Genomic DNA, 26,982 nt, shown 5'->3' on the forward strand with positions numbered 1-26,982 from the left:
ACGGGGTCACACGCAGGGTCAATACCAAAAGATCAGATTTAAAGGGGAGCATCCAGGAGCAGAGTCAGGTAGGCCAAGGGTCAGGACAGGAGATAACAGCAAGGTCAAACAATCCAGATCAAGATATTCACAACACAGGTAACAGCATACAAAGACCATTCGGCAACAAGTGTTTGTGCAGAGCTGGCTTAAGTAGCCCGCCCTGCACCTGACAGGTGCAGCCTAGGTCCTAGTGCCTGCCTAGTACTGTCAAGACGACAGGTGCGCCTGGGTCCTAGTGCCCTGCCACCTACACGTCTTGGCAGACACCTACGCCTGTGTAGACCCATGCGTCGCGATGGTCCCTGACATTGCCCCCCCCCTATGGGTACTCTCCGAGTGCCCAATTGATCTCTCCACTGCGGGTGATCACGCACGAACCCCCGCATAAGTCTAGGAGCATGAACATTTTGAGCGGGTTCCCAAGAATTCTCCTCAGGACCATAGCCTTTCCACTTAATCAGAACCTGGGTCTGGCCCCCCCTCCTCCGACAGTTCAAGATTGCTTCTACCTCAAATTCCTCCTGTTCCCCTACTATAATAGCCTCTGGGGGCCTGGATTCCCGATCCGGAAATGGGTCAGTGGCTACTGGTTTCAGCAAAGAGACGTGGAACACAGGATGAATCTTGAAGGTCTCAGGAAGGACCAGCTCGTAAGCTACCTCATTGATCATGCGTTTAACCTGGAAGGGGCCTAAAAATTTTGGTCCTAATTTCTTAGATGGGCAGTGCAATTTTAGGTTAGTCGTTGCTAACCAGACCTTGTCACCAGGCTGCAATATTAATTCCCCCCTTCGTTTTTTGTCAAACGCCTCTTTGTTGTCTTCCTGGGCTTTAGCCATGGCTTCTTGTAATCGTTTGTTATTGTTTGAAAATAAATCCATCATGTTTTGGGTAGCTGGGACCGTGCTTTCCGCAATCAGGTCAGGCATGAATGTGGGGTGGAACCCATAATTTGAAAAAAACGGTGACTGTCCTGTAGCAGAGTGATTCGCGTTGTTGAATGCAAATTCCGCCAGGGGCAAGAGGGTCAGCCAATCATCCTGTACAAATGAAGTGTAACATCTCAGATATTGCTCTAACGTTGGTCCTCTCTGTCTGCCCATTGGTCTGAGGATGGAAGGCGGAAGAAAGCGAGAGCTTAATGCCCAGGGCCTTGCATAGGGCCCTCCAAAATTTGGAGGTGAACTGCACCCCTCGGTCGGATACCACATCCTCAGGAACCCCATGTAGCCTAACTACTTCTCTGATAAAGATCCTGGCGGTCTCTTCTGCTGATGGGGTCCCCTTCAGTGGTACAAAATGGCCCATCTTTGAAAGTCTGTCCACTACAACGAAAATTGCCAGATGTCCTTGGGATGGAGGTAGTTCCACTATGAAATCCATAGCAATCTTCTGCCAACATCGGGTGGGAATGGGTAGTGGGCGTAGCAGCCCCCCCAGCCTTGTTTCTGGTTGGTTTATTCCTTTGGCAAATCGCACAAGATTCCACGTAGCGCTTACAGTCCTTGTTCATTTCAGGCCACCAGAAGGTGCGTTTAAGCAGTTCCAATGTTTTTGCCGTTCCGAAGTGCCCCGCCATTGGGTGATCGTGACAGTGCCCTAATACCTGTGTCTGCACCTCCTTTGGAACCACAATCAGCCCCTCTTTCCGTATCAGTCCTTCTTCGCGGGAGAGTGGTACTCCTGGCACTGTGGAACAAGCCTCAGATGCGTCCTGCAACTTAGCTCTCAGTTCCGTTTGGAGAGCCAAAAAGTTTCCAGCAGACAGAATGGTATCCGGTTTGAGTTCTTTCTCAGGATCCTCAAACATACGAGACAGGGCATCTGGCTTTGTGTTCTTTGAACCTGGCCTGTACGCGATGTGGAATGAGAATCGTGAGAAAAACAGGGCCCATCTGGCTTGGCGTGGTCTTAGACGTTTGGCTGTTTTCAAATATTCAAGATTTTTATGATCCGTGAAAATCAAAATTGGGTGCGCCGCTCTTTCCAGTAGATATCTCCATTCCTCCAACGCGGTCTTGATGGCCAACAGTTCTCGGTCCCTGATGTCATAATTGCGTTCTGCCGAAGTAAGTTTCCTAGAGAAGAACGCCACTGGGTGTAGCAGTTCTTTGGGCCCCTTCCTTTGTGACAAGATGGATCCTACTGCGTTCTCAGATGCGTCTACCTCTAGTACAAAGGGCAGTGCCGTATCCGGGTGACCCAGAATGGGAGCGGTGGTAAATAGTCGCTTCAGGGTCTCAAATGCTTCTTGAGCTCCTGATGTCCATTTAAAGCGACTTCCTGACTTAGTCAACTGCGTGATAGGGGAGACCAGACCTGAAAAGTTCCTGATGAATTTTCGATAAAAGTTGGCGAATCCAATAAACCTTTGAACGCCCTTTTTATCGGTTGGAGCTGGCCAATCAAGGATTGCCGAGACCTTTTGGGGATCCATTGCGATCCCCGCAGTGGAGATGATCAAACCCAGAAAAGAAATGCTCTGCTGCTCAAAACTACACTTCTCGGCCTTGGCGTATAGGCCGTGCAAGCGCAGTCGCTCCAGGACCTTAACTACATGGCTTCTGTGGATGTCTAGGGATGGGGAAAAAATCAGAATATCATCCAGGTAGACAATAACAAAAAAGTCCAAGAAATCTCTAAACACATCATTCACAAAATGCTGAAACGTAGCCGGGGCATTGCATAGTCCAAAAGGCATGACCAGGTACTCAAAGTGACCAAACCTAGTACGGAAGGCGGTCTTCCACTCATCCCCCTCCCGGATGCGTACCAAGTTATATGCCCCACGCAAATCCAGCTTCGTGAAGCAGACCGCTGTCCTTAGGCTTTGAAACAACTCGGGAACCAACGGTAGGGGGTAGCGGTTTTTAATGGTTACCCGATTTAATTCCATATAATCCACACAGGGCCTCAATGTTCTGTCTTTTTTCTCCACAAAGAAAATACCCGCCCCTGCCGGTGAAGTGGAAGGGCGGATGAACCTCTTCTGGAGATTCTCCTCAATGTACTCCTTCAATACCCCCAATTCTCTCTCAGACAGTGGAAAGATATCTCAGAACCTGGCAATAAATCGATGGGACAATCATATGGTCGATGTGGGGGTAATGTGTCAGCCCCCCGTTTACTAAACACATCTAAATACCCGTGGTATGCTGCTGGCACAACCTGTCTTAAGCTAGCATCCTCCTCAGCACATAAGAGGATTTGGGGGCCCCGGGGCCCCGAGGCATGGCAGTTTTCCTGACAATAGTCAGAGGAAAAACTAAGAGACCCGGTTTTCCAGTTGATCTGGGGGTTGTGGGCCTGCAGCCACGGAAGCCCCAGAATCACTAGAAAAAGGGGTGACGCAATAGCGTCAAAATGTAACAACTCCTGGTGGGAGCCCGATATGGTGGTGAGTATGGGAGGGGTTTCTTGGTCAACTAAACCTGATTTTATCTGAGAGCCATCAGCCAAGAACAAATTAAGCCCCCATTTCCTGGCCTGTAGTGGTATCCCCTGCTGGCGGGCAAAACCAAGATCAAGGAAGCAACTGCAGGCCCCCGAATCAATGATTGCAGTGGTCTCCACAGTTCTTTCTGGTAGCTGAAACAAGAGGGGTACAGCTAAGTAACTGGATTGACTTATGTTACTCAGAGACGAAGGAACTGTAGATCGTGACTTACGTGTCTTTACTGGGCAGTTCCGCACAGCATGTCCAGCTTCCCCGCAGTAAAAGCACAGGTTCCTGGCACGTCTTCGCTGGCGTTCCTCGGGGGTGAGGGCCTGCCGAGCCAATCCCAGCTCCATAGGCTCAGAAGTGTCAGTGGGAACGGCTGGTGGAACATCGGCAGGAACGGGGTGACCTGTGCCCCTGGAGGGTGTCCAAGTAGCTCCTTGACCCTGACCTTTCCTCTCAGACCGGCGTTCCCGTAACCTGCGATCAATTTGTATCGCCAGGTCGATCAGATCCTTTAGGGACTCGGGGAGGCCAACCCGGGCTAACTCATCTTTAAGCCCCTCCGAGAGTCCGACCCGAAATTGGTGACGCAGGGCTGCGTCGTTCCAATGCGTGTCCCCCATCCATCGCCTGAACTCGGAGGCATATTCCTCCGCAGCTCGACGACCCTGTCGTAGGGCATAAAGGGTGGTTTCATCCGAAACCGCCTGTTGGGGGTCATCATAGAGGACTGACATGGCTTTAAAAAATGCGTCCAAAGTCTGCAATTGGGGGTCCTGCGTTTCCCTTAGTCTAAGGGCCCAATCCTGGGGTTCGTCTTGCAGCAAGGAATTTACAAATCCTACTTTGACTGACTCCGTGGTAAACGAACGAGGATGTAAGTCAAAATATAAGTAACAGGCATTTTTAAATGTCCTAAAACGAGCTTGATCTCCCCGAAAACGTTCAGGCATGGGCACGCGGGGTTCGGCTGGTGGAGCTGCAGCCGCAGCCCCTATGAGCGATCCAGAAGTTACCTCAGCATCAACAGCTAAGGCCTGGCTCTGAGGGGGATCCCTGGACACAGTTAAAGTGTCAAACTGATCTTCCAATCGGGTGCATTTGTCCTGCAGGGCAGTTACTGCCTGCGTCAGGGCGGACAAATGTTGACACATCACTTCAAAGGGGGAAGGATTCCCTCCAGACTCAGTCATGGCCGAATGGTACTGTAATGGACCGCCTGACAGCACCTCTATCAATCCCCTGGCAGAGCCTCCCCAGAGTGCGGAGTCTAAGCACCGGAGCACTTGTTCACCAGGGCCACTGATGGTGGGAATGGACTTGGAGCGCTCCGGTACCAGGTCGCAGCTGCTAGGTATCTCCAACAGGGGTAGAGGAGTCTGACAGGAGCTCCAGGGGGCTAAGAGTCTGATGTGAGGGAGCCTAGTGATCCCTGCGGGATGGATGGATGGATGAGCTAAATCAGAGTCATACAGGCCGGGTGGGCAACTAGCGGGTCGGTGAGGTACAAAACGGTAGGCAAAGGATAGTCGGGTCACACGCAGGGTCAATACCAAAAGAGCAGATTTAAAGGGGAGCATCCAGGAGCAGAGTCAGGTAGGCCAAGGGTCAGGACAGGAGATAGCAGCAAGGTCAAACAATCCAGATCAAGATACTCACAACACAGGTAACAGCATACAAAGACCATTGGGCAACAAGTGTTTGTGCAGAGCTGGCTTAAGTAGCCCACCCTGCACCTGACAGGTGCAGCCTAGGTCCTAGTGCCTGCCTACTACTGTCAAGACGACGGGTGCGCCTGGGTCCTAGTGCCCTGCCACCTACACGTCTTGGCAGACACCTACGCCTGTGTAGACCCATGTGTCGCGATGGTCCCTGACACTGTCCTTTTGTACAACCTACATTGATTTGTTGTTATGCTTAAAAGAGATCTATATCTATGCCAAATAGTAAGTAAGAGTCGTATGTTTCCATACCATTCTCAAAAATGATCATTCACTGTGCTTTATTCATGCCTGTCCTTCCTACAAAAATGATACACAGTAGCAGATAACTGGAACTACTGCAGAGAAGTCTCTTACATTGATGTGAGCCAATAGGTTATGATGATCAAGTCATATTTCCTGGCGTCAAAATCTCCACTGCTGACCACAGACCTCAGTTGAAACATTCACTAGCTTCTCTGGATACTCATATATATTTTCATTATTATCAATCGCTGGGTTTAATCATAAATCACAAACACATATATACACATTACATGTTGCTATTTGATAAGATAATTTCCGAATTAGCTAAACATAATTCTATTAGATCCATACAGATCTGCAACATATTAAAAGCATATGCCTTCATTTCACAAACAGTTATATAAGCATTACCTGTATATTAATGCAAAGTGCTTTAAATATTTCTATTGAGAAGTATGGCCCATAAAAAAAAACAAAGCTTATACTCACCTAGAAGTGGATGCAGCATCGATCCAATGCTGCATCTGTCCCCCTCTCGCTTTGCACTGAGAACTGGGAAATCAAACACTGCTGATTGCTCAGTTCTCCCCTCTGAGTGGAGAGCTGTGACTCTCAGTCACCGACTGAAAACGGGTCACAAGAATGCAGAACATACTGCACTCCTGTGATCCATGGGAGAATTATAGCCAAAAAAGCTTTGGCTTTACTTTTCCTTTAAAGTGGTACTTCTTGCAAACAACTAAATATAAAACAGCTAAAAATATAGATCAAAAATAATGTATGTAGTATATTTACTATTTTACCAACCACAGGATGAAATTTTGACCAGCCATTTCTGCAATTAGAGATGAGCTTGGGCATCTTCCGAACTCATCTCTAACCCAAACACTGAACTCCAATGAGCTGGGGGCTGGGTCAATAACCTGACCTGCAGCTCAAAAACGGGAGTTTGGAGTCTGGGTTAGAGATGAGTTCGGAGGACGCCTGAGCTCATCTCCACTTGCAACACCTCTAGCATTCAGGATCATCACTATGCTACTCATTAAATTACTGCTTCCTGAGTCAGCTGTAGTTCTTCCTGGATTAGCTCCCTTCTAGTTAGCCAGAAGCGATCATGCTGATTCACTGTCTAATGATAAGGCTGAGGGCAGAGAGGTGCCATACAAAGCCACAAAGTTGAACCTAGCAGATGAAAAGCTGCCTGTGCATAGTGCCAGTGAGGCATAAATCACATGCTTAACTGTACAGAATTACAAATTCTTTTGCAGGAAAAACAGTAAACGTGTATTTAAAAGCTACATTTGGGTATTTACCTGGATGTTCACTTTAATGATATCAAACAAAGCTGTCTGTTTTAGAATATATATGGATAAAGACATCTTAAAAATATCTTACATGAATCTTATAATATCCACTTGAGCTGCAAACCACAGAAATAATTACACATGATAAACAGCATTCACTCTTTTAAACCATAAAAGGCTGAAAATTGTGCTATTTTTGCAATTTCATAAAATGTTAAAGCTTAAAAATGTCAGGTTCCTTAGATTCAACTTTTATTGCACCATTTCTAACAATTCTACCTTTAGTAAATCAGCACTCAAAGTTGTTAAACCATTGTACATGATAATGGGTGGAAATGCTGTGAAGAGGCAGCTATCTACACGTGACAAGTCTTTTACGTTAGTAGACCACGGAGAAAATGTAGGGGGTCAGATCAAAGAAAGATGTCTGATGCATTCCCTAATAAAAAAGCTCCAACAAATTAATTTCTAAACTCCTTTTTTTAATGTCTCTTAAGGTAATACAATGGCTCACATACAAGAAGCAGAGAAAACAAATGGAGGTGTTGCCCATAGGCAATCAGGATAGAAAATACATGGCAAGCGGCTACCTACTTGCTATGGACAACACATTTATTTTTTTTCCTATGAATCTAGGGCTTTAAAGTATTAACTTAATGTGCGGAGGCTGGTGCAAAACCATGCAGGGGTGAGGAGATGTGTTTCAACACCAAGGAATTGGACTTATAGAATCAAGGGTGGGTAATAACAAGACAAATCAATTATGACAGTATAAATTTGGAATCATTTTCATTAATGCCATGATGTTGTAATAATATAAGGCTTACGCACCGTAGTTTCCTCAGTCTGTTCTCTGTGCTCCTAGTTAGGTTATTTGTCTCTTCTTTCCATTTGCAGCTTGTTTTTTGCTGGGCAGTCAGTAGCCTCATAAGCTCTTGCGTGGACTTTCGGCAGCTGTCTTCCATCTCCTGTAGCTGTACTTCATAGCCTTGCTCCTTCACAGAAAATTCATGTGCCATGGTGCTTAACTAAAGAAAAAAAAAACAGAATGGACATCTTTATTCTGCCAGGAACAATAACTTATCTCCTGTATTCTGGGCTGCGTTGTTATACCAACAGTAGTAAAATATTGCTTTAGAGAATTTCTTAATCCATTTCAATAGTAAACTGGAAAGAGGGGTGAGCATCAAGTTGCACCCTGCAGGCACTGTAGCTGTACACTAAATAGCAGATTTTCTTTTTTCTGTAGAGCTTCCACGTGTATGTGACCTTTTCTGCCTCCGTGGGTTAGGAATTTCAGTTCATATACTTTTCCCCCATGTAAGTAGCTTGGGTGCATTTTTTTTTCACTGGCCATGACCTGATAGGTATGGGGAGAAGCCTCACACGACAGCTATCACATTAAATCTGAACATTAGATATGAGTATAGGAGAGAGACTTGCAGCATGACTTTTCAGAAACCCAACTCGACCACCTGCACTGCTTAACTCACACCAGCTCTGTTGACACAAAGATGCAAGAAAATAGTTTTAAGCTACTCACTCGCTGATATAGGGTTCCTTCTAGACTGGCATGGATTTGCCCCTCCTTATCTAGTTCTTGTTGGAGAGACTGTAGCCAGCACGTTACCTTCCTGCATATATGGTGGGAGTGTCCCAAGGTAAGACCTATTTGGCAGGATATCAGAGCCCAAATCAAGTTGATCCTTGACATTGACATTTCTGATTCACCTCTGCAGTTTTTACTTCATGCACCCTCCATTCCATTACAGAAAATGTGTCTTGCCGCACCTTTTGACTGCAGAATGGCGTCTGATCCTGATTTACTGGAAAAAGTCTCAAGCTTCCCTGTCCTGCAGAATGGGTAAAACTGGTGAACAATATAATGGAGGTGGAGGAATGGATGGCCACACATAAAGATCGATATAGCAAGTATTACGCTATGTGGGCCACTTGGATCCACTATACGTCTGGGCTTCATCACCTCTGACGGTGGCGGTGTGAGCACTGTCCAAAGATTTTCTTCCCTAGGCCCTAGTGTACTTGAACGTATATTTTTTAACAGCTATGATTTGAGCTGACTTGCTGCTTATGCCTATTACTCAGCATCCCAACCTTATCTGAGTGATTGTAAGTTGATTTATTTCTCATTTCTTAGTTTGTTTTTCTTTTGTATTGTTTTGTTCTTGGGTATTCATTACAGCACGTGCTACACAGCTGCCAAGAGCTTATACTAGAGTTGCACCGATACTGATATCGGTGTCGATACCAAGTACTTGCACAAGTACTCATGCAAAAGCTCCTGATACTGAAACAGATACCTTTGCAGTGCAATTTGAACAGGATTGCTATGCGATTCCTGTCCAAATCGCATGTGGTTTCCTGCGCAGCTCCTGTGTGAACCCAGACTTATCATAGTGACTGTGAGCTTGAGTTCACACAGGAGCGGTACGGGATACCTTACTGCATGAAGGGTTCCACCAGTTCCAGCTCCCGATCCCACTGTGGACATCAGCGGCTGTGGCTTGTGCTCCTCCTGCCTCTCCCATAGCTCTCTCCCCAGTGGATCCAGCCATCCACTGAACCTCCTCCCCATATCCCCCAGTTCCTCTGTACCAGACTGCCAATCCCCACTGTCAGACAAAAAAAAGCTGTTTCGCAGGTCTGGAGATTTGAAATTCCCATGGCTTTCTCTCTTCTCCTTGCAATGCTGATAGTACGGGCTAGATGGTTTCTGATTGATCAGCACCTTCCATGTGAGATGAACTAATCACTGTGCTGCTTCTTCTTTCACTTTCCAGTCGTAGGCTGGGGAAGGTCCAGGTTGACCTCAGCTTAGAAGAAATGGGATAAATGAAGCTGGCCATCAGACTGAAGACATCTAGTGGCAGAAAAAAATACTGCAGGTAAACTAGTTCTATTATTTTATTAACTTTTATATTGTTATTCTTGACTAGAGTTTCGCTACAATTAGATGTTGGCCAATATTTAAAGCGATTCAAAAGGTTAATTTTTTTTGGAAAATAACAAACATGTCTATGCTTACCTGCTGTGTGCAGTGGTTTTGCACAGAGCAGCCTGAATCCCCCTCTTCTCGGGTCCCCGGAGGCTCTCCTGGCCCCTCCCTCCTGTTGGGTGCCCCCACAGCCAGCAGCTTGTTATGGGGGCACCCACTGCTCCATGTGTCCATTCATCCATTCACTCACAGCAATCAGCTCGCTATGGGGGCACCCTCTCTCCTCATTGGCTGACTGGCTGTGATTGACAGCAGCGGGAGCCAAAGGCTCCCGCTTGCTGGCTCAGCCAATGAGGCGGCAGAGACCTGGGACAGCCGAGGCTGTCGTTCACATTGCTGGATTATGATGAGGCTCAGGTAAGGATTGGGGGGGGGGGGGCTAGGGGCACTGCTGCACACAGAAGGTTTTTTATCTTCATGCATAGTATGCATGAAGGCAAAAAACCTTGAGCCTTTACAATCACTTTAATGGTAACTCTGGACAACATTTTTTTTTTACTGAATTAAGAAGGGGATGATGATTTTTACTGCTGTCTGTGAACCTAATGGGAAGATTTCTTTTCACTTCCTCTCCCAATGACAGGTAGTCTCCAGGACTGTTTATACTCAATTCATTCACTATGGGATTGTCAAGGTCCTACCTTTTCCCTGAGGTTATGTTACTCCATGTGCTGGCGTCCATCTTGGATTCTGCTGTGCATGATGGGAGTCCTTTTTATGCCTTCAGGTCTCTGAGGTCCACCCCCCAGAGGGGCGTGGCTGATGACATATAAGCCTGTGGCCCGCACATGCTCTTTGCACTTGTGTCTTGTGTCTTTGTGTTACTATTACTCTGTTCTGACGCTCGTGACTCTCCTGGTATTCTGATTCGGCTTGTGACTTGACTATTCTTTGTATTCTCCTTTGATCTGACCCTCTGTTGCTGAACCCGTCTTGTGACCTGTGATTCTCGTCTGCTGTCCTGTACTGTTTTGTCCTGTTGTTGTTGACCCCGGCTTGTCTGACTACTCTTTTGTTTCTTCCACCAGCTACACGCCATTGGCGGCGGCCATTACCGCAGCTGAGGTGTCTCGGGGGCCGCGACCTGGTTCCTGGCTGCGTCAAGTCCATCCCCACCATCAGGGGCCCTGGTGAAGGGCAGCCTGGGACTTAGACTCCGCGCCCTGAGGGACTCCGGTCTGTGGGTGGTGGTTGTCGTCAGCCAGTGCGTTACATTGTTAGACCTGCCTGTCCGTTCCTCGGCTCCTGCCCTGACAGGGATTCGTTTTTTTTGTATTCTGCTGATTCTGCTGTTCTCTATCACCTCCTTCTGTCAATGTCCCCAATGCAGTTGATGACTTTGTAACAGTGTTGGCAGCTACTGCACATGCTCAGTTTTCAGTGGATTGCTGAGCATTTTCTCCCTATCACATCTGAGCAGCCCAAGTGACTATAGTCACACATGTGGGCACATTCACTGTGTTAATTGACACTTCCCTTCCCCACTCCTCCTCCATGCTCATTAAACACAATGGAGGTGGGATATTACATTTTGATTGATGGAGGCTTCACCTCTCTGTTACTGTAAGACACAGGCTGGAGGGGTGTGACAAAGCCTGTGACTGGCAGAAATCCACCCACACCATGTTATTGCCAAAAATAATAAAGATTTGATTTCAACAATATATCTGTATGATGATTTAAAACAGTTTATTGATATTAATTATTTATTTTTACTCTGTATTCCAAAGGCTGTTTTTTAAATTTTGAACATTTGACCTACAGCAGAGGACTAGAAGCTCCTCCTGTTTATGTTTCTCTGCAGACAGGATGGAACAGAGCTGGGTCATGTGACAGCTGTATATTATTTAGGAAAAAACGTACTAAGATTTTTTTTATTAAAATAATTACAGTGCCATCATTCCCATACAGATAAAACAGGGACAATGTAAATTAAACAGTGTGTGTTTAGTATAACTGTAAATCTTAATTTCCTTTACCTTGGAAAGCTAATAATATGAAAATTAGCAGCCGATTTCTGAAAGCTTGTCATGCATTGAGATAAAAGACAACAATTCACTATAAAGCAGAATAGATAGCAGGGAGGCCCACGTTTTTGAAACAAAACGTCACCAGTATCCCTGCACACATAAAACACATCTGCTAATATGTGATTATTTGAACTGTAAAGTAGGCAGCCAATCACTGTAGCAGATATAAAGGAATGGGACTAAAAACACCACTGAGATCTGTGGTCGTTATCTTCTGCACTCTATCAAATACACAAAACAGCAATGAACATGCTGAAGAGAGAGGAAGAGAGAGGAAGAGAAGCCTCACAAAAGGATTGGAAATGTATACTTGTGCTTCTGACTGTCAGATATGCCCTGCTTACACTCCCTTAATGATTACACAGTTCTAGCTGTGTCTCTGTGGAGAGTGTTGAACCACTGAAGAGATACTGCTGCTTCCAGACAGAGAACTGAAGTCCTCTCTACAGCTGAATGCCAGGATAGAAGAGTTTCAACTGGCAATAGTGAACACATCCGTAGTATTCAGTGCAGCTTGCTAATTTGTTTTCAAACTTCAATTGGGCATTTGTGATTTTTAAAGAATACATCACTAGGCTAAAGGTTTTTTACATTTGCCTGGAGTCCAGCTTTAAATTCTTTTTTGCACACTCTCCCCTTAAGAGATATTGCAGGTGCAGCAAAAAGCTTGTTGCTGCCTGATACTGAATAGGGACAAATAATATTCATTTTAACACTCTTATATAGAACGTGCTGCTCATGAGCTCCAAGTGCCTACTTTGTACAAATTCCTACATATACCATCTGTCTGTTTGGGTGATTTGTATGGATACATTTGGTATTTTTATTGTAATTTATGGAAAGTACTCAGTTTTCCAATTACCGTTCTGAAATGTACATTTAAAAAAAAAAACAACTTTGATTGGACTACTCGGGCACTATCATTGAACCAAAGCTCTCTTTTCACTTAGCTTCCTACACAAAAGGCTAGCTCAGAGATGGGCAACTTTTGGTGCTACAGCTGTGCCAAACCATATCTGACATGCTAAGCAGAAGTATTCCATATTCCTGAAAGTTCGATGCTACCCATGCATGCAATAAATATGTTGTACAATCCAAAAGCTTCTCATAAAATCATGCAACATTCATACTGTGTACGGAGTGAAAACTAGCGCAGCAGATGAATTCTGTTTACCAGGATGTCAGCTGGACTGCCTGAAAAACATTTTGGCAATTGTATCAGCACTGGTTAAAAAGATGCTGCAGCAGACATTGTAGATAGTGCTCAATGTGAGGCTCACCTAAAATGTACAGTCAACCAGATGTAAATATGAAGAAAACTATTTCAAAGCCTTATCATACTTAATAGCAGCTATTCAACATATGTTATGCATTCCATCATAAAACTAATGCCAGACAGGGACTAAATACCAGCTTTATCACATAAAGTACCATAGCCCACATCTATGAACATGACAAAACTTTGCCATTGCAGCAAAGAAGTATTGCGAATCTTCAACTATTGATTCTTTTACAAGCATTGTCGAAGGTTCTATATATTTTTACTTGCTGTTAAAGTGACATTAAACTCTGGTTTAAAAAAGAAATTCTATTCAAGCATATTTTTAACTCAAAAACGCTCTATTGCTTTCAGCCACCTCCAAATCTCTAAATTCCTTTTTTTTTTTTGTTAGGAGGGAGGCCATGTTCATTCTCTAGGTTCCCACCGTATGTAGGAATGTAGCTACACTCTCTTGCCTGCTCCCAAGATGGACTAGGGACTATAGGATTTGTAATGTGCATAGAGCAGTACACATGACTGCAACTGCTCGATCCAAACAGACAGAATTAAAGGGGAAAAGAAGATGTTTGGGAACTCAGAGAGAACATTACAAGGAGGCAGAAAACCAAAGTAAGAAACAATTTATTGGAAAATAAATTATAGGGCCATTAAGTGGTGGAGGTGTATGGATTATTTTTTGGAGAATAAAGTTAATGTTTCTTGCCACCTTAATGCAGGGCTTTTTGAAGTTAAATAGCCCAAAGGAGATAACAGGTAACTAAGTCAAGTTAGCCATCGAGGCTGCCAGTGTTATTAGATTCTTGGAAAGAGTTAGATTGTATAATACAATATAGTAGGCATAGTTGTATGATTTACATGCAGAGTAAGGTAAGTACTTAAGTACTGAAATAAACCCCTGTATCAGTGTGCATGTGTAAAGGCTAAATTCACATTTGGGAACATGTTACACCCATATAAGTATATGAGGCAGTCATATTTGTGCATTATATATACAGTGGATATCAGGGGCGGACTGACCATTTGGAAACTCGGGCACTGCCCGAGGGCCCGGGGTCAGTAGGGGGCCCCATGACATGCTCCTGGTACTTTTTTCATAGGCTTTTTTGAGTCTGGGCAAGGACACGGGGCCCCATGATCCCCTATTGCCCGGGGGCCCCATGAGTTGTCAGTCTGCCTATGGTGGATTTTAAAAAGTCTACACGCCCCTGTTAAAATGTCAGGTTTCTGTGATGTAACAAAATTAGACAAAGATAAATCATTTCAGAGCTTTTTCCACCTTTAATGTGACCTATAAACTGTAAAACTCAATTGAAAAACAAACTGAAATCTTTTTTTTTTGGGGGGGGGGGGGGGTAAACATAAACTAAAACAAAGTGGTTGCATAGGTGTGTGCACCCGCTTAGAAATGTGGATGTAGCCGTGTTCAGAATTAAGTAATCATATTCAAAATCATGTTAAATAGCAGTCAGTACACACCTGCCATTATTTAAAGTGCCTCTGATTAACCCCAAATAAAGTTCAGCTGTTCTAGTAGGTCTTTCCTGACATTTTCTTAGTCGCATCCTACAGCAAAAGCCATGGACCTTAGAGAACTTCCAAAGCATCAGAGGGATCCCATTGTTAAAAGGTATCAGTCAGGAGAAGGGTACAAAAGAGTTTTTAAGGCATTAGATATACCATGGAACACAGTGAAGACAGACACCATCAAGTGGAGAAAATATGGCACGACAGTGACATTACCAAGAACTGGACGTCCCTCCAAAACTGATGAAGACGAGAAGAAAACTGGTCTGGGAGGCTACCAAGAGGCCTGCAATAACATTAAAGGAGCTGCGGGAATAACTGGCAAGTACTGGCTGTGTGGTACATGTGACAACAATCTCCTGTATTCTTCATATGTCTGGGCAATGGGGTAGAGTGGCAAGATGGAAGCCTTTTCTTATGAAGAAAAACATCCAAGCCCGGCTACATTTTGTAAAAACCCATTTGAAGTCTCTCAAAAGCATGTGGGCAAATGTGTTATGGTCTGACGAAACCAAGGTTGAACTAATTCTAAAAGATATGTTTGGCGCAAAAACAACACAGCAGATCACCAGAAGAACACCATACCCACAGTGAAGCATGGTGGTGGCAGCATCATGCTTTGGGGATGTTTTTCTTCAGCTGGAACTGCAGCCTTAGTCAAGGTAGAGGGAATTATAAACAGTTCCAAATACCAGTCAATATTGTCACAAAATCTTCAGGCTTCTGCTAGAAAGCTGATCATGAAGAGGAACTTCATCTTTCATCATGACAACGACCCAAAGCATACACCCAAATCAACAAAGGAATGTCTTCATCAGAAGAAGATTAAAGTTTTGGAATGGCCCAGCCAGAGCCCAGACCTGAATCTAATCGAAAATCTGTGGGGTGATCTGAAGAGGGCTGTGCACAGGAGATGCCCCCGCAATCTGGCAGATTTGGAGTGTTTTTGCAAGGAAGAGTGGGCAAATATTGCCAAGTCAAGATGTGCCATGCTGATAGACTCATACCCAGAGTGCTGTAATAAAATCAAAAGGTGCTTCAACAAAGTATTAGTTTAAGAGTGTGCACACTTATGCAACTATATTATTTTACTTTTATATTTTAACTTCCCTCCAGGTAAAAGATTTCAGTTTGTTGTTCAACTGAGTTGTAGAGTTTATAGGTTACATTAACAACTTGCCTACTGGACACTTATACCCCCTTCCTGCCCAGGGCAATTTTCAGCTTTCATCGCTGTCACATTTTGAATGACGATTGCGCGGTCAAGCAACACTGTACCCATATGAAATTTTTATCTTTTTTTCACACAAATAAAGCTTTCTTTTGGTTGTATTTAATCGCCACTGGGTGTTTTACTTTTTGAGCTATAAACAAAAAAAGAGCAAAAAATTTGGAAAAGAAAACGTTTTTTTTTTGTTTCTATAATAAAATTTTGCAAATCAGGCACTGATGGGCACTAATAGGCAGCACTGATAGGTGGCACTATTGAGCTGGCACTGATATGAAGCGATGATGGGCACTGATAGGTGGCACTACTGGGCAGCACTGATGGGTGGCACTGTTAGGCACTGATGGGCACAGGTGGGTGGCACTGCTGGGCGCTGATAGGCACAGGTGGGTGGCAATGCTTGGCACTTGTGGGAGGCACTGATGGGCACAGGTGGGTTGCATTGCTGGGCACTGATGATCAGTGCTGATCTGTTTTCTGACAATTGCCTGTTATCGGCAGTACATTCCTCACGCTGTGACAGCATGAGGAAAGTGCAGCCGACAACCAGCAACTGAATTTACCCGGTGATCTGCTGTGACATTGGACACAGCTGATCACGAGGTAAAAGGCCGCTGTGATTGGCCTTTTACCACATCACGTGTTCAGCTGTGTTCGTAGGAAATAGTGATCACAGAGATCGCTGGGGGTGAGCAGGAGGGCGCGTTCTGGGAGGACGTCATATGACGCCCTCCCAGAACTGGACAACCGTGCTGTAGCCATCATTCGGCTATAGCCCGGTTTTCAAGTGTTAAAGGTGAAAAAAGCTTTGAAATTATTTATCTTTGTCTCATTTTTTTACATCAGAGAAACCTGACATTTTAACAGGGGTGTGTAGACTTTTTATATCCACTGTACATGCTGGTTACCAGCAAAGGGGTTGTTTTTAGGCACAATTCTTGACACAGTGCAAGTCAACCAAGTTCTGTTGGTAGACTTTGACTGAAAAAGGTGTTGTACAGTTGTGCAGCAGGTGTTCAAGGCTGCAGGCATACAGAGCGCCCTAAAGCTGTCCATACATGGATTGAAATTGAGCCGGTTCAATAGGGACCGGCCAAATTTTGATCCATGTATGGGCACTGTGGTTGTATGTAAGTCTATCTACAGACTGCCTTCAGTACAACCGCCCTGCTGGAAAATTTCCTTTTGATCAATGCTGCAGGCTATAGCCTGCAGCACTGATCAGTGTATTTTGATACACTGGGGAAGCCTCGCCGTTGTTAGAATACAATGACATAGAGGGAGAGATTTCCCCATCCACCTCGAATGTTTGGATGATGGAATCAAGACAGTTTTTCTGTTCAACCTACCGGTTGAATGGAACAAAAAAAAAATGGACTCATCTACAGTATAGCCAGCTTTAGAGGAAGAACTTAGATACAGGTATATATACAAATATAGCAGAGTAACATTGTACTTTACCAGTGTGAAAAAAAAATCACATGAAAAATACTTTCTGGTATATTATATAAAAGTGTCTTTCATAAGAACTGCTTGTACTGCCTCACACACAAAGTTTTCTCTAAATTTCAGAGCGGGATTCACTGTGGTTAGTTGCTATGGCGCCATAAAGACAGTTCTTTATGAATTACACAGAAAGGAGCCATAAAATGAATACTTACTAAAAATAGGCAATAGTGTCCCTTTAAAAAGAGAGAAATAGTCACTTATTTTTGTTATATTGCTGCTACTGGATGAACATGTCCAAATGAATCTAGCAATACCTGAAATCTGAGTTTTTGCTGAGCCTCCATGGCAGACTTTTTCCACTCTTCCACTTCTTTTCGTAAGTGTTCATTCTCATGCACCAGCTTTAGCCTCTCCTCACTCACACAACTGCTCTCTTTTCTTTCTGACTCCAAAATTTCATTTAGCTTTTGAATAGTTTCCTGACACCTGGACAGCTGCTCTTCAGAGCTAAAAAAAAAAAAAAAGAAAAGAAAACATGCATACGTTATCCAGCAAAATATCATTAATACTGTTTTAAAAATTAAAGTCAGTACAGAAAAATTAGACAAAAATGTGGGATATTAAATTAGATTTAAACAGTGACTAAAATCCCATCATAGGGTTTAATAGATATATGTTATTTCAAAAGCCATTTTTAGAATCTATGCCAAATATGCAGCATTCACAAAAATAATACTCAATGCTATAAAGGTCATTTTTCATATACTTTCTGTTAAGGGGTGACAATTGTCTCCCAATAGTACTCATCATGCTTTGTCACACTGTCATTGAAACCCCTGTAGGAGACAAGAGGCCAAGCTAAGATACATTGCACAGGTATGTTCCACCATTGCCACTTCCAGGAAGCCAGTACTAAGCAATTATATGCAGATGATGGGCATTACAGTGACAAAGAGGTTAGCACTTCCTCTTAGCAGCACTAGAGTTGCTGGTTTGAATCCCAACCACAACACAACCTGCCTGGAGTTTGCATGTTCTCCCTGTGCCTGCGTGGGTTTACTCCCACACTCCTAAAACATGCTGGTAGGTTAATCAGATCCTGTCTAAATTGGCCCTAGTATGTGCATGACTGAATGTGAGTTAGGTACCTTAGATTGTAAGCTCCTTGAGAGCAGGGACTGATGCAAATGTACAATATATATGTAAAGCACTGCGCAAACTGATGGTGCTTTACAAGTACCTATAATAAGAAAAAAAAAAAATGACGTTGGAGGGCATGCATGTAGACAGAAGGAGATGAGATTTAGGCCCCATTCACACTTCTCAATTTGAAATCGCATTATTCCTATGGTTGCACACAGAGAAGGGGAGGAGCCAGGATTGCTGGCAGAGGACCCCAGAAGAGGAGAATCTGAACTGCTATATGGAAATGGAGGTAATTGTTTTGAATCTGGTGAAGAGGCTCCCCCTCTTCTATGCTCCATTAACACAGATAGTGCTGCTTAGCCTTGCCGTCTGTTTCCTCATCACAGGATTTGAATGACAGCAGTGGGAACCAGTATCTCCGGCAGCTCTCGGCCTAGCCTGTGAGAGTGGGGAGAAGAGGAGAGAGCCACTGCAGACAGGCACAGCATCAAAGATTGAGTGAGAACTCAAGTGTGTGTGTGTGTGTGTGTGTGTGGGGGGGGGGGGGGGGTGGAGGAGATACTGAGATACTGTAACCTAAACATTTCATTTTTTAACTTAATGTGAGCAATGTATTGAGGTAAAACATATTTAAGCTTTAGAAATGTTTTATTAGTGTCACATTGTAAAAGTGGTGCTATTAACAACTACCTGAATCTGTCACACATTTCAGCAAAGTTACTGAAACAGACGAAAGAGATTTTTGAATTCAGTGCAGAGGCCATTTTTAAGGGTCATACCACCAGAAAAGTGTTGTTAGGGATTTCTTGAATTCCCCCAAGAGTTGATTATGTTGTGTAAATACTGTTCCTAGATTGCAAGCTCTAACGAGCAGGGCCCTCTGTTTCCTCTTGTACCAAATGGTATTGTAACTGTAATGTCTACCTTCATTTTGTACAGCGCTGTGCAAACTGTTGGTGCTATATAAATCCTGTATAATAATAAAATAATACTGTTTTCAGCTGTTTTCTACATAAGGAAAACAATAAGTTTGGGTCAGTAATATTTTATTTTTAAGTTTATAATATTTTTTTCAGTTAAGGTTTATTAACTCTTTTCTACTATATGTAGGCAATAAGATCTTGTTTTATAGATAAACATTTAGTACATAAAAGAATTCCCAGAGCCCACGTCCCAGAGCACAAGTCCCTGAGCTCTGTTTTTAAAGCAAAGGAGACAGGGGAAAACATGGGGCTGGGGAGCTGCAATGTTCTTTTTTTCTTTTCAATGCCAGAGTTGGGCTTTTAGTTATGACTATAATAAATACAGAAAATATATACAAACCCATTATACATCTCTATTACCAATTCAATATATGACCAAAAACAATAATCTTTCACATTGGCAAGCATAATTTCAAACTGCCAGCAAACCAGGGTTCATTTTACAGAGGGTAAAAACTTCCTTCAAAGTAATTTGCATCATTTCAATATGCACTGCTTTTCAGTCATCACACTTTTGCAAGACAAAATACAGACTGAACCTATTCTCCTAAATGGCACCGATCAGCAGGCTGTGATCCATGTGTTCTGCCTAGGAATAATGTGCTAATCAAAAGTGACTGCAGGTGAAATCAGAATGTAATATTGTCATCTTGCAGTTACTAATTCAGTGCATGGAACAATAGCTTAAGTGTGTAAGCGCTGATTTGCATCTGATCCAAACAGCGGAGCTCTTTAGGTAGTCTGGATCCAGACAGAAAAATATGCCCTTTGGAGAATTACAATTGTAACTGCAATCACAACTTTTCAGAAACTAGGCATTATATATAGATTTATGCAGATGGAAAGCAGAAAGCGCTGATAAAAAAAACGCAAAAATTCTACAGTAGAAAAATGAAGAGAGTAGCATAAAATGGATAAGAACCATAAACAGCAGGCTGTAAATGATGGTCTAATCATAGTTATTTTTCTCCTGTGACTAATCACGTTATTTTTGTAAATAAAATATACTACAGCAAATGACGGGGTGTACACAGTGTTCTGATACTGGAGATATAAATATCTCCTACCAATAAAGACTACACATTCATACATATATATTAGACACATACAAACATAGAAGCAGACACAAATACATATATACATACAGACAGGTGTGGAAGATGTCAGCTTGAAATACAAAATATCAGTGTATGTTATTCTCCATGTACACTGGCAAGTGGAAATCTCTGCTTCAACAGGAGTTTTGTGTTTTGCCTGTAGAAGCAGCTCAGTGTATACTATTGTGTCTATGCACATTAGGACAATTAGAGGCATATTTTAGGCTCAATGTTTAAAGGCAGGAAAAAGAACCCTTTTGGTTTGCGTTTTTGATTGGAGCTTTCTGGCAGTAAAGCTCCAAGTGTGTACAAGAATGGTCTATATCAGGGTTTTTTTCTGCCAAGGGAACTGCCGTTTATTTTAACCACTTGCCCTCCAGAGGATTTACCCCCCTTCCTGACCAGGCCATTTTTTGCTGTTCGGCACTACGTTATTTCATATTGGTAATTGCGTGGTCGTGCAATGCTGTACCCAAATTACATTTATGTCCTTTTTTTTCACAAATAGAGCTTTCTTTTGGTGGTATTTGATCACCTCTTCAGTTTTTATTTTTGCGCTATAAACAAAAAAAGACTGAAAATTAAAAAAAAAACTATATTTTTCACTTTTGGTTATAAAAAATATCCAATAAACTCAAAGTTAGTCATACATTTAGGCTAAAATGTATTCCGCTACATGTCTTTGGTAAAAAAAAAAATCTCAATACATGTATATTAATTGGTTTGTGTGAAAGTTATAGTGTCTACAAACTATGGTATATACAGTATCTCACAGAAGTACACCACTCACATTTTTGTAAATATTTTATTATATCTTTTCATGTGACAACACTGAAGAAATTACACTTCACTACAATGTAAAGTAGTGAGTGTACAGCTTGTATAACAGTGTAAATTTGCTGTCCCCTCAAAATAACTCAACACACAGCCATTAATGTCTAAACCGTTGGCAACAAAAGTGAGTACACCCCTAAGTGAAAATGTCCAACTGGGCCCAAAGTGTCAGTATTTTGTGTGGCCACCATTATTTTCAGGCACTGCCTTAACCCTCTTGGGCATGGAGTTCACCAGAGCTTCACAGGTTGCGACTAGAGTACTCTTCCACTCCTCCATGACGACATCACGGAGCTGGTGGATGTTGGAGACCTTGCGCTCCTTCATCTTCCGTTTGAGGATGTCCCACAGATGCTCAATGGGGTTTAGGTCTGGAGACATGCTTGGCCAGTCCATCACCTTTACCCTCAGCTTCTTTAGCAAGGCAGTGGTCGTTTTGGAGGTGTGTTTGGGGTCCTTATCATGTTGGAATACTGCCCTGCGGCCCAGTCTGCGAAGGGAGGGGATCATGCTCTGCTTCAGTATGTCACAGCACATGTTGGCATTCATGGTTCGCTCAATGAAGTGTAGCTCCCCAGTGCCGGCAGCACTCATGCAGCCCCAGACCATGACACTCCCACCACCATGCTTGACTGTAGGCAAGACATGCTTGCCTTTGTACTCCTCACCTAGTTGCCACCACACAAACTTGACACCATCTGAACCAAATAAGTTTATCTTGGTGTCATCAGACCACAGGACAGGTTCCAGTAATCCGTGCCCTTAATCTGCTTGTCTTCAGCAAACTGTTTGCGGGCTTTCTTGTGCATCATCTTTAGAAGAGGCTTTCTTCTTGGATGTATTGGTAAAACCTGCTGCGCTTATATGGATGTGCCTAAATCCAAGCTGCTCTCACCCAACCTGACCCAATTGGTATGTGCAAATCAATATAAATGAAAATGGTGAAGCGCTATACAATAAATAAATGACAAAGATAAACAATAAACATACTATTTTCCACAAACAGTGCTCTGATCCAATCAGGATCCAATCTGTGAATACTCAAGTGCAAACTGGTGAAAAATCAGGATTGACCTGTTTGAATACACACTTAAAGAGTGACTCAAAATAAATATATATATGAATATATGTACCCTACCCCCCCACGTCCCAATAATGGGACTATTCAAAACCAAAAATAAAAGTGTGACAAGTGAATCACCTTCCTGGGGAAAAATCAATAATAGTGATTAGTGCCAATCATTGCACAGTGGCTAAATGGTTAGCACTTCCGCCTGGCAGCACAAGGGTCGTTGGTTCGAATCCCAGCCATGGCACCCCTGCCTGGAGTTTGCATGTTCTCCCTGTGCTTGCGTGGGTTTCCTCCGGGTACTCCGGTTTCCTCCCACACTCCAAAGACATGCTGGTTGGTTAATTGGCTCCTGTCTAAATTGTCCCTAATATGTGTATGTATGAATGTAAGTTAGGGACCTTAGATTGTACGCCCCTTGAGGGTTAGGGACTGATGTGAACGTACAATATATATGTGTAAAGCGCTGCGTAAATTGACGGCGCTATATACCTACCTGAAATAAAAAAATAAAATAAATGACAAAGAACCCTCTTATAAATCAACCTCATATAAAATATCACAAATGTAAATAAATCATAAATAATGTCCAATGCACAATAAACATATAGCCGTGATCTTCAAACAAATTATGCAGGTGATAAGGTGAAATAAGTGATCTCCACTCTTGTGAACAAATCCTCAAATAGCAGAAATGGCCCCTCACCTCCAAACCGTGACCACAAGGACCAGCTTGCTTTTCACCCTGATGAGTTCACGTGACAACATGATGTAACGCGTTGGTATGTAAATTCTGGTGACGTGATGACGCACTTCCGGGCGTCGGCGCCACTTTGGTACACCCAACAAACCCATGCAGTACACCCGTAGCATGAGGTTTAGAGGCTTTATATATATGGAAAAAATGTGAGTGGCCAATTTGTTTTTCATGAGATCTATTGAGTAATAAACATTATTGCACCATGGAGGATCTTTTTTCTGTCTTATTAATATGATTCTGAGTGGGGAGTGAGCTGTACTGTGGTACCGGAGTCTGGAGGGACCTGAGAGGAGTAAGTGGTATTGCTGAAGGGAGCTTATGTGACATCTTTTTTCTGTGACGAGATAACATCCATAAGGATCGTGGGGGTGATCCTAAAAAGCGAGCTGGCCCTTGTGGTCACGATTTGTAGGTGAGGGGCCATTTCTGCTATTTGAGGATTTGTTCACAAGAGTGGAGATCACTTATTTCACCTTATCACCTGCATGAATTGTTTGAAGATCACGGCTTTATGTTTATTGTGCATTGGACATTATTTATGATTTATTTACATTTGTGATATTTTATGAGGTTGATTTATAAGACGGTTCTTTTGTCATTTATTATGATTGGCACTTATCACTATTATTGATTTTTCCCCAGAAAAGGGATTCACTTATTACACTTTTATTTTTTCTTTTGAATAGTCCCATTATTGGGACAGGTGGGGGTAGGGTATATATATTTATATATATATTTATTTTGAGTCACTCTTTAAGTGTGTATTCAAACAGGTCATTCCTGTTTTTTCACCAGTTTGCACTTGAATATTCACAGATTGGATCCTAATTGGATCAGAGCACTGCTTGTGGATAATAGTATGTTTATTGTTTATCTTTGTCATTTATTTATTTTATAGAGCTTCACCATTTTCCTTCTTGGATGACAGCCATGCAGACCAATTTGATGCAGTGTGCAGTGTATGGTCTGAGTACTGACAGGCTGACCTCCCACCTCTTCAACCTCTGCAGCAATGCTGGCAGCACTCACACATCTATTTCCCAAAGACAACCTCTGGATATGGCGCTGAGCACGTGAACTCAACTGCTTTGGTTGACCATGGTGAGGCCTCTTCTGAGTGGAACCTGTCCTGTTGAACCGCTGTATGGTCTTGGCCACTGTGCTGCAGCTCAATTTCAGGGTCTTGGCAATCTTCTTATAGCCGAGGTCATCTTTATGTAGAGCAACAATTCTTTTTTTCAGATCCTCAGAGAGTTCTTTGCCATGAGGTGCCATGTTGAACTTCCAGTGACTAGTATGAGGGAGTGAGAGGGATAACACAAAATTTAACACACCTGCTCCCCATTCACACCTGAGACCTTGTAACACTAACGAGTCACATGACACCGGGGAGGGAAAATGGCTAAGTGGGCCCAGTTAAGACATTTTCACTTAGGGGTGTACTCACTTTTGTTGTCAGTGGTTTAGACATTAATGGCTGTGTGTTATTTTGAGGGGACAGCATATTTACACTGTTATACAAGCTGTACACTCACTACTTTACAATGTAGCACAGTGTCATTTCTTCAATGTTGTCACATGAAAAAATATAATAAAATATTTATAAAAATGTGAGGGGTGTACTCACTTCTGTGAGATACTGTATATTGGAATTTACGTAGCTTTTACTTTCTGACTGCCCATCACATTTTTTGAGGTGCTAAAATGCCAGGGCAGTACAAACCCCCCCCCCAAATGACCCCTTTTTGGAAAGTAGACACCCCAAGGATTTTGCAGAGAGGCATGTTGAGTCCATGGAACATTTTATTTTTTACCACAAATTTTTTGGATATGACAATTTTTTTTTACACAAAGTTGTCACTTTAATGATATATTGCTCATGCATGCCATGGGTATATGTGGAATAACAACCCAAAACACATTCTCCTACTTCTTCCGAGTATGGGGATACCACATGTGAGAGACTTTTAGGCAGCCTAGCTACATACAAGCCCCAAAATCCAATGACCACCTCCAGGCTTTCAAAGGGCATATTTCCTCATATCACTTCCCCATTATCTATCACAGTTTCGGAGGCTCTAAAATGCCAGGATAGTACAAACCCCCCCCCCCCCAAATGACCACTTTTTGAAAGTAGACACCCCAAGGAATTTGATAAGAGGCATAGTGAGTATTTTACAGATATCATTTTTGTCACAGGGTTTTGAAAAAGGAAAAAAGAAAAAATACATTTTTTGTTTTCTTTCTTCATTTTCCAAAAACATGTGGCAACAAATGAGATCTGCAAAACACTCACCATGCCTCAATACCTTGGAGTGTCTACTTTCCACAAAGGGGTCATTTGGAGGGGTTACTTCTACTATCCTGGCATTTCAGGGCTAACATTAGAAGCTTATGCCACATATCACCCACTCTTGAAGACCAAGCCTTTTCTGACACTTTTTGTTCACATGAAAAAAAATTTTTTTTTTTGCTAGAAAATTACTTTCAACCCCCAAACATTATATATTTTTTTTAAAGCAGAGGCCCTACAGAATAAAATGGTGGATGTTGAAATTTTTTACATCACACAGTATTTGCGCAGCGATTCTTCAAATGCAAATCCTTTGGGAAAAATACACTTTTTAGAATTTTAACCACTTGAGCTCCAGAGGATTTACCCCCTGAATGACCAGGCCTCTTTTTGCTACTCGGCGCTGCACTAATTCAACTGATAATTGCGTGGTCATGCAATGCTGCACCCAAACTAAATTTACGTCCTTTTTTTCCCACAAATAGAGCTTTCTTTCGGTGTAATTTGATCACCTGTGCGCTTTTTATTTTTCACGCTATAAACAAAAAAAGGCCAAAAATTTTGAAGAAAAACAATATTTTTTACTTTCAGCTATAAAAAATATATAGTAAACTCAAAGTTGGTTATAAATTTAGGCCAAAATGTATTCTGCTACATGTTTTTGGTAAAAAAAATCCCAATAAGTGTATATTGATTGCTTTGTGTGGAAGTTATAGCGTCTACAAACTATGGTATAAATACTGCAATTTACGCCATTTTTCTGCTATACAGCGCTGCGCTAGTTTAACGGACAATTCCGCGGTCATGCAATATGGTACATAAATGAAATTTACATCCTTTTTTTCCCCCACAAATTGAGCTTTCTTTCGGTGGTATTTGATCGCCTGTGCGGTTTTTATCTTTTGCGCTATAAAAAAAGAAAAGGCTGACAATTTTGAGGAAAAAAAAACAATATTTTGGACTTTTTGCTATAAAACATCTCCAGTAAAAAAAAATGCAAAAATCAAATTTAGTCATAAATTTCTGCCAAAATGCATTCTGCGACATGTCTTTGCTAAAAAAAAACCCAATATGTGTAAATTAATTGGTTTACGTGAAAGCTATAGCGTTTACAAATGGCAGGAAAGATACTGGGATTTTTAGGTTTTTTTTTAAACTAATAATGGCGGCAATCAGCGAATTATGGCGGCGATCAGGGACTTATGGCAGCGACCAGCGACTTATGGTGGGACTGCGGGACTGCGGCGGACATTCTGACATTGGGGGGTACTGACTTGGGGTCACTGACATCCCCAAAAACACTAATACAGTGATCAGTGCAAAAAAAAAAACACTGACACTGTACTAATGGCAATGGGGAGGAAGGGGTTAACTTTATTTTGCAGGGAAGGGTTATAGGAGTGAGGAGAGTGTTTTACTAGGGAGCGGGGGTGTGTACTGGACGGGACAAGGCTGATCGAGAAAGAGAAACTGTTCTTTCTCGATCAGCTCATCCTCAAGCTGACAGGGAAGTGAC

General features: G+C 42.7%; 1 protein-coding gene across 1 annotated transcript in view; it reads right to left on the bottom strand.

Annotated features, from left to right (window-relative positions):
- SCLT1 (sodium channel and clathrin linker 1) overlaps positions 1-26,982 on the bottom strand; it is a 295,900-nt gene that overhangs the window by 56,340 nt on the left and 212,578 nt on the right. The window contains exons 18-19 of the mRNA XM_089672201.1: positions 17,599-17,791; positions 7,587-7,783 (exon numbers count right to left, since the gene is read on the bottom strand). Of these exons, the coding sequence (XP_089528327.1) occupies positions 7,587-7,783; positions 17,599-17,791 (390 nt within the window). The remainder of the gene's footprint in view (positions 1-7,586; positions 7,784-17,598; positions 17,792-26,982) is intronic.

The sequence above is a fragment of the Staurois parvus genome, unplaced genomic scaffold, assembly GCF_062004578.1.
Source record: "Staurois parvus isolate SC_StPar_1 unplaced genomic scaffold, SC_StPar_1.0 ptg000122l, whole genome shotgun sequence".
Lineage (NCBI taxonomy): Eukaryota > Metazoa > Chordata > Amphibia > Anura > Ranidae > Staurois > Staurois parvus.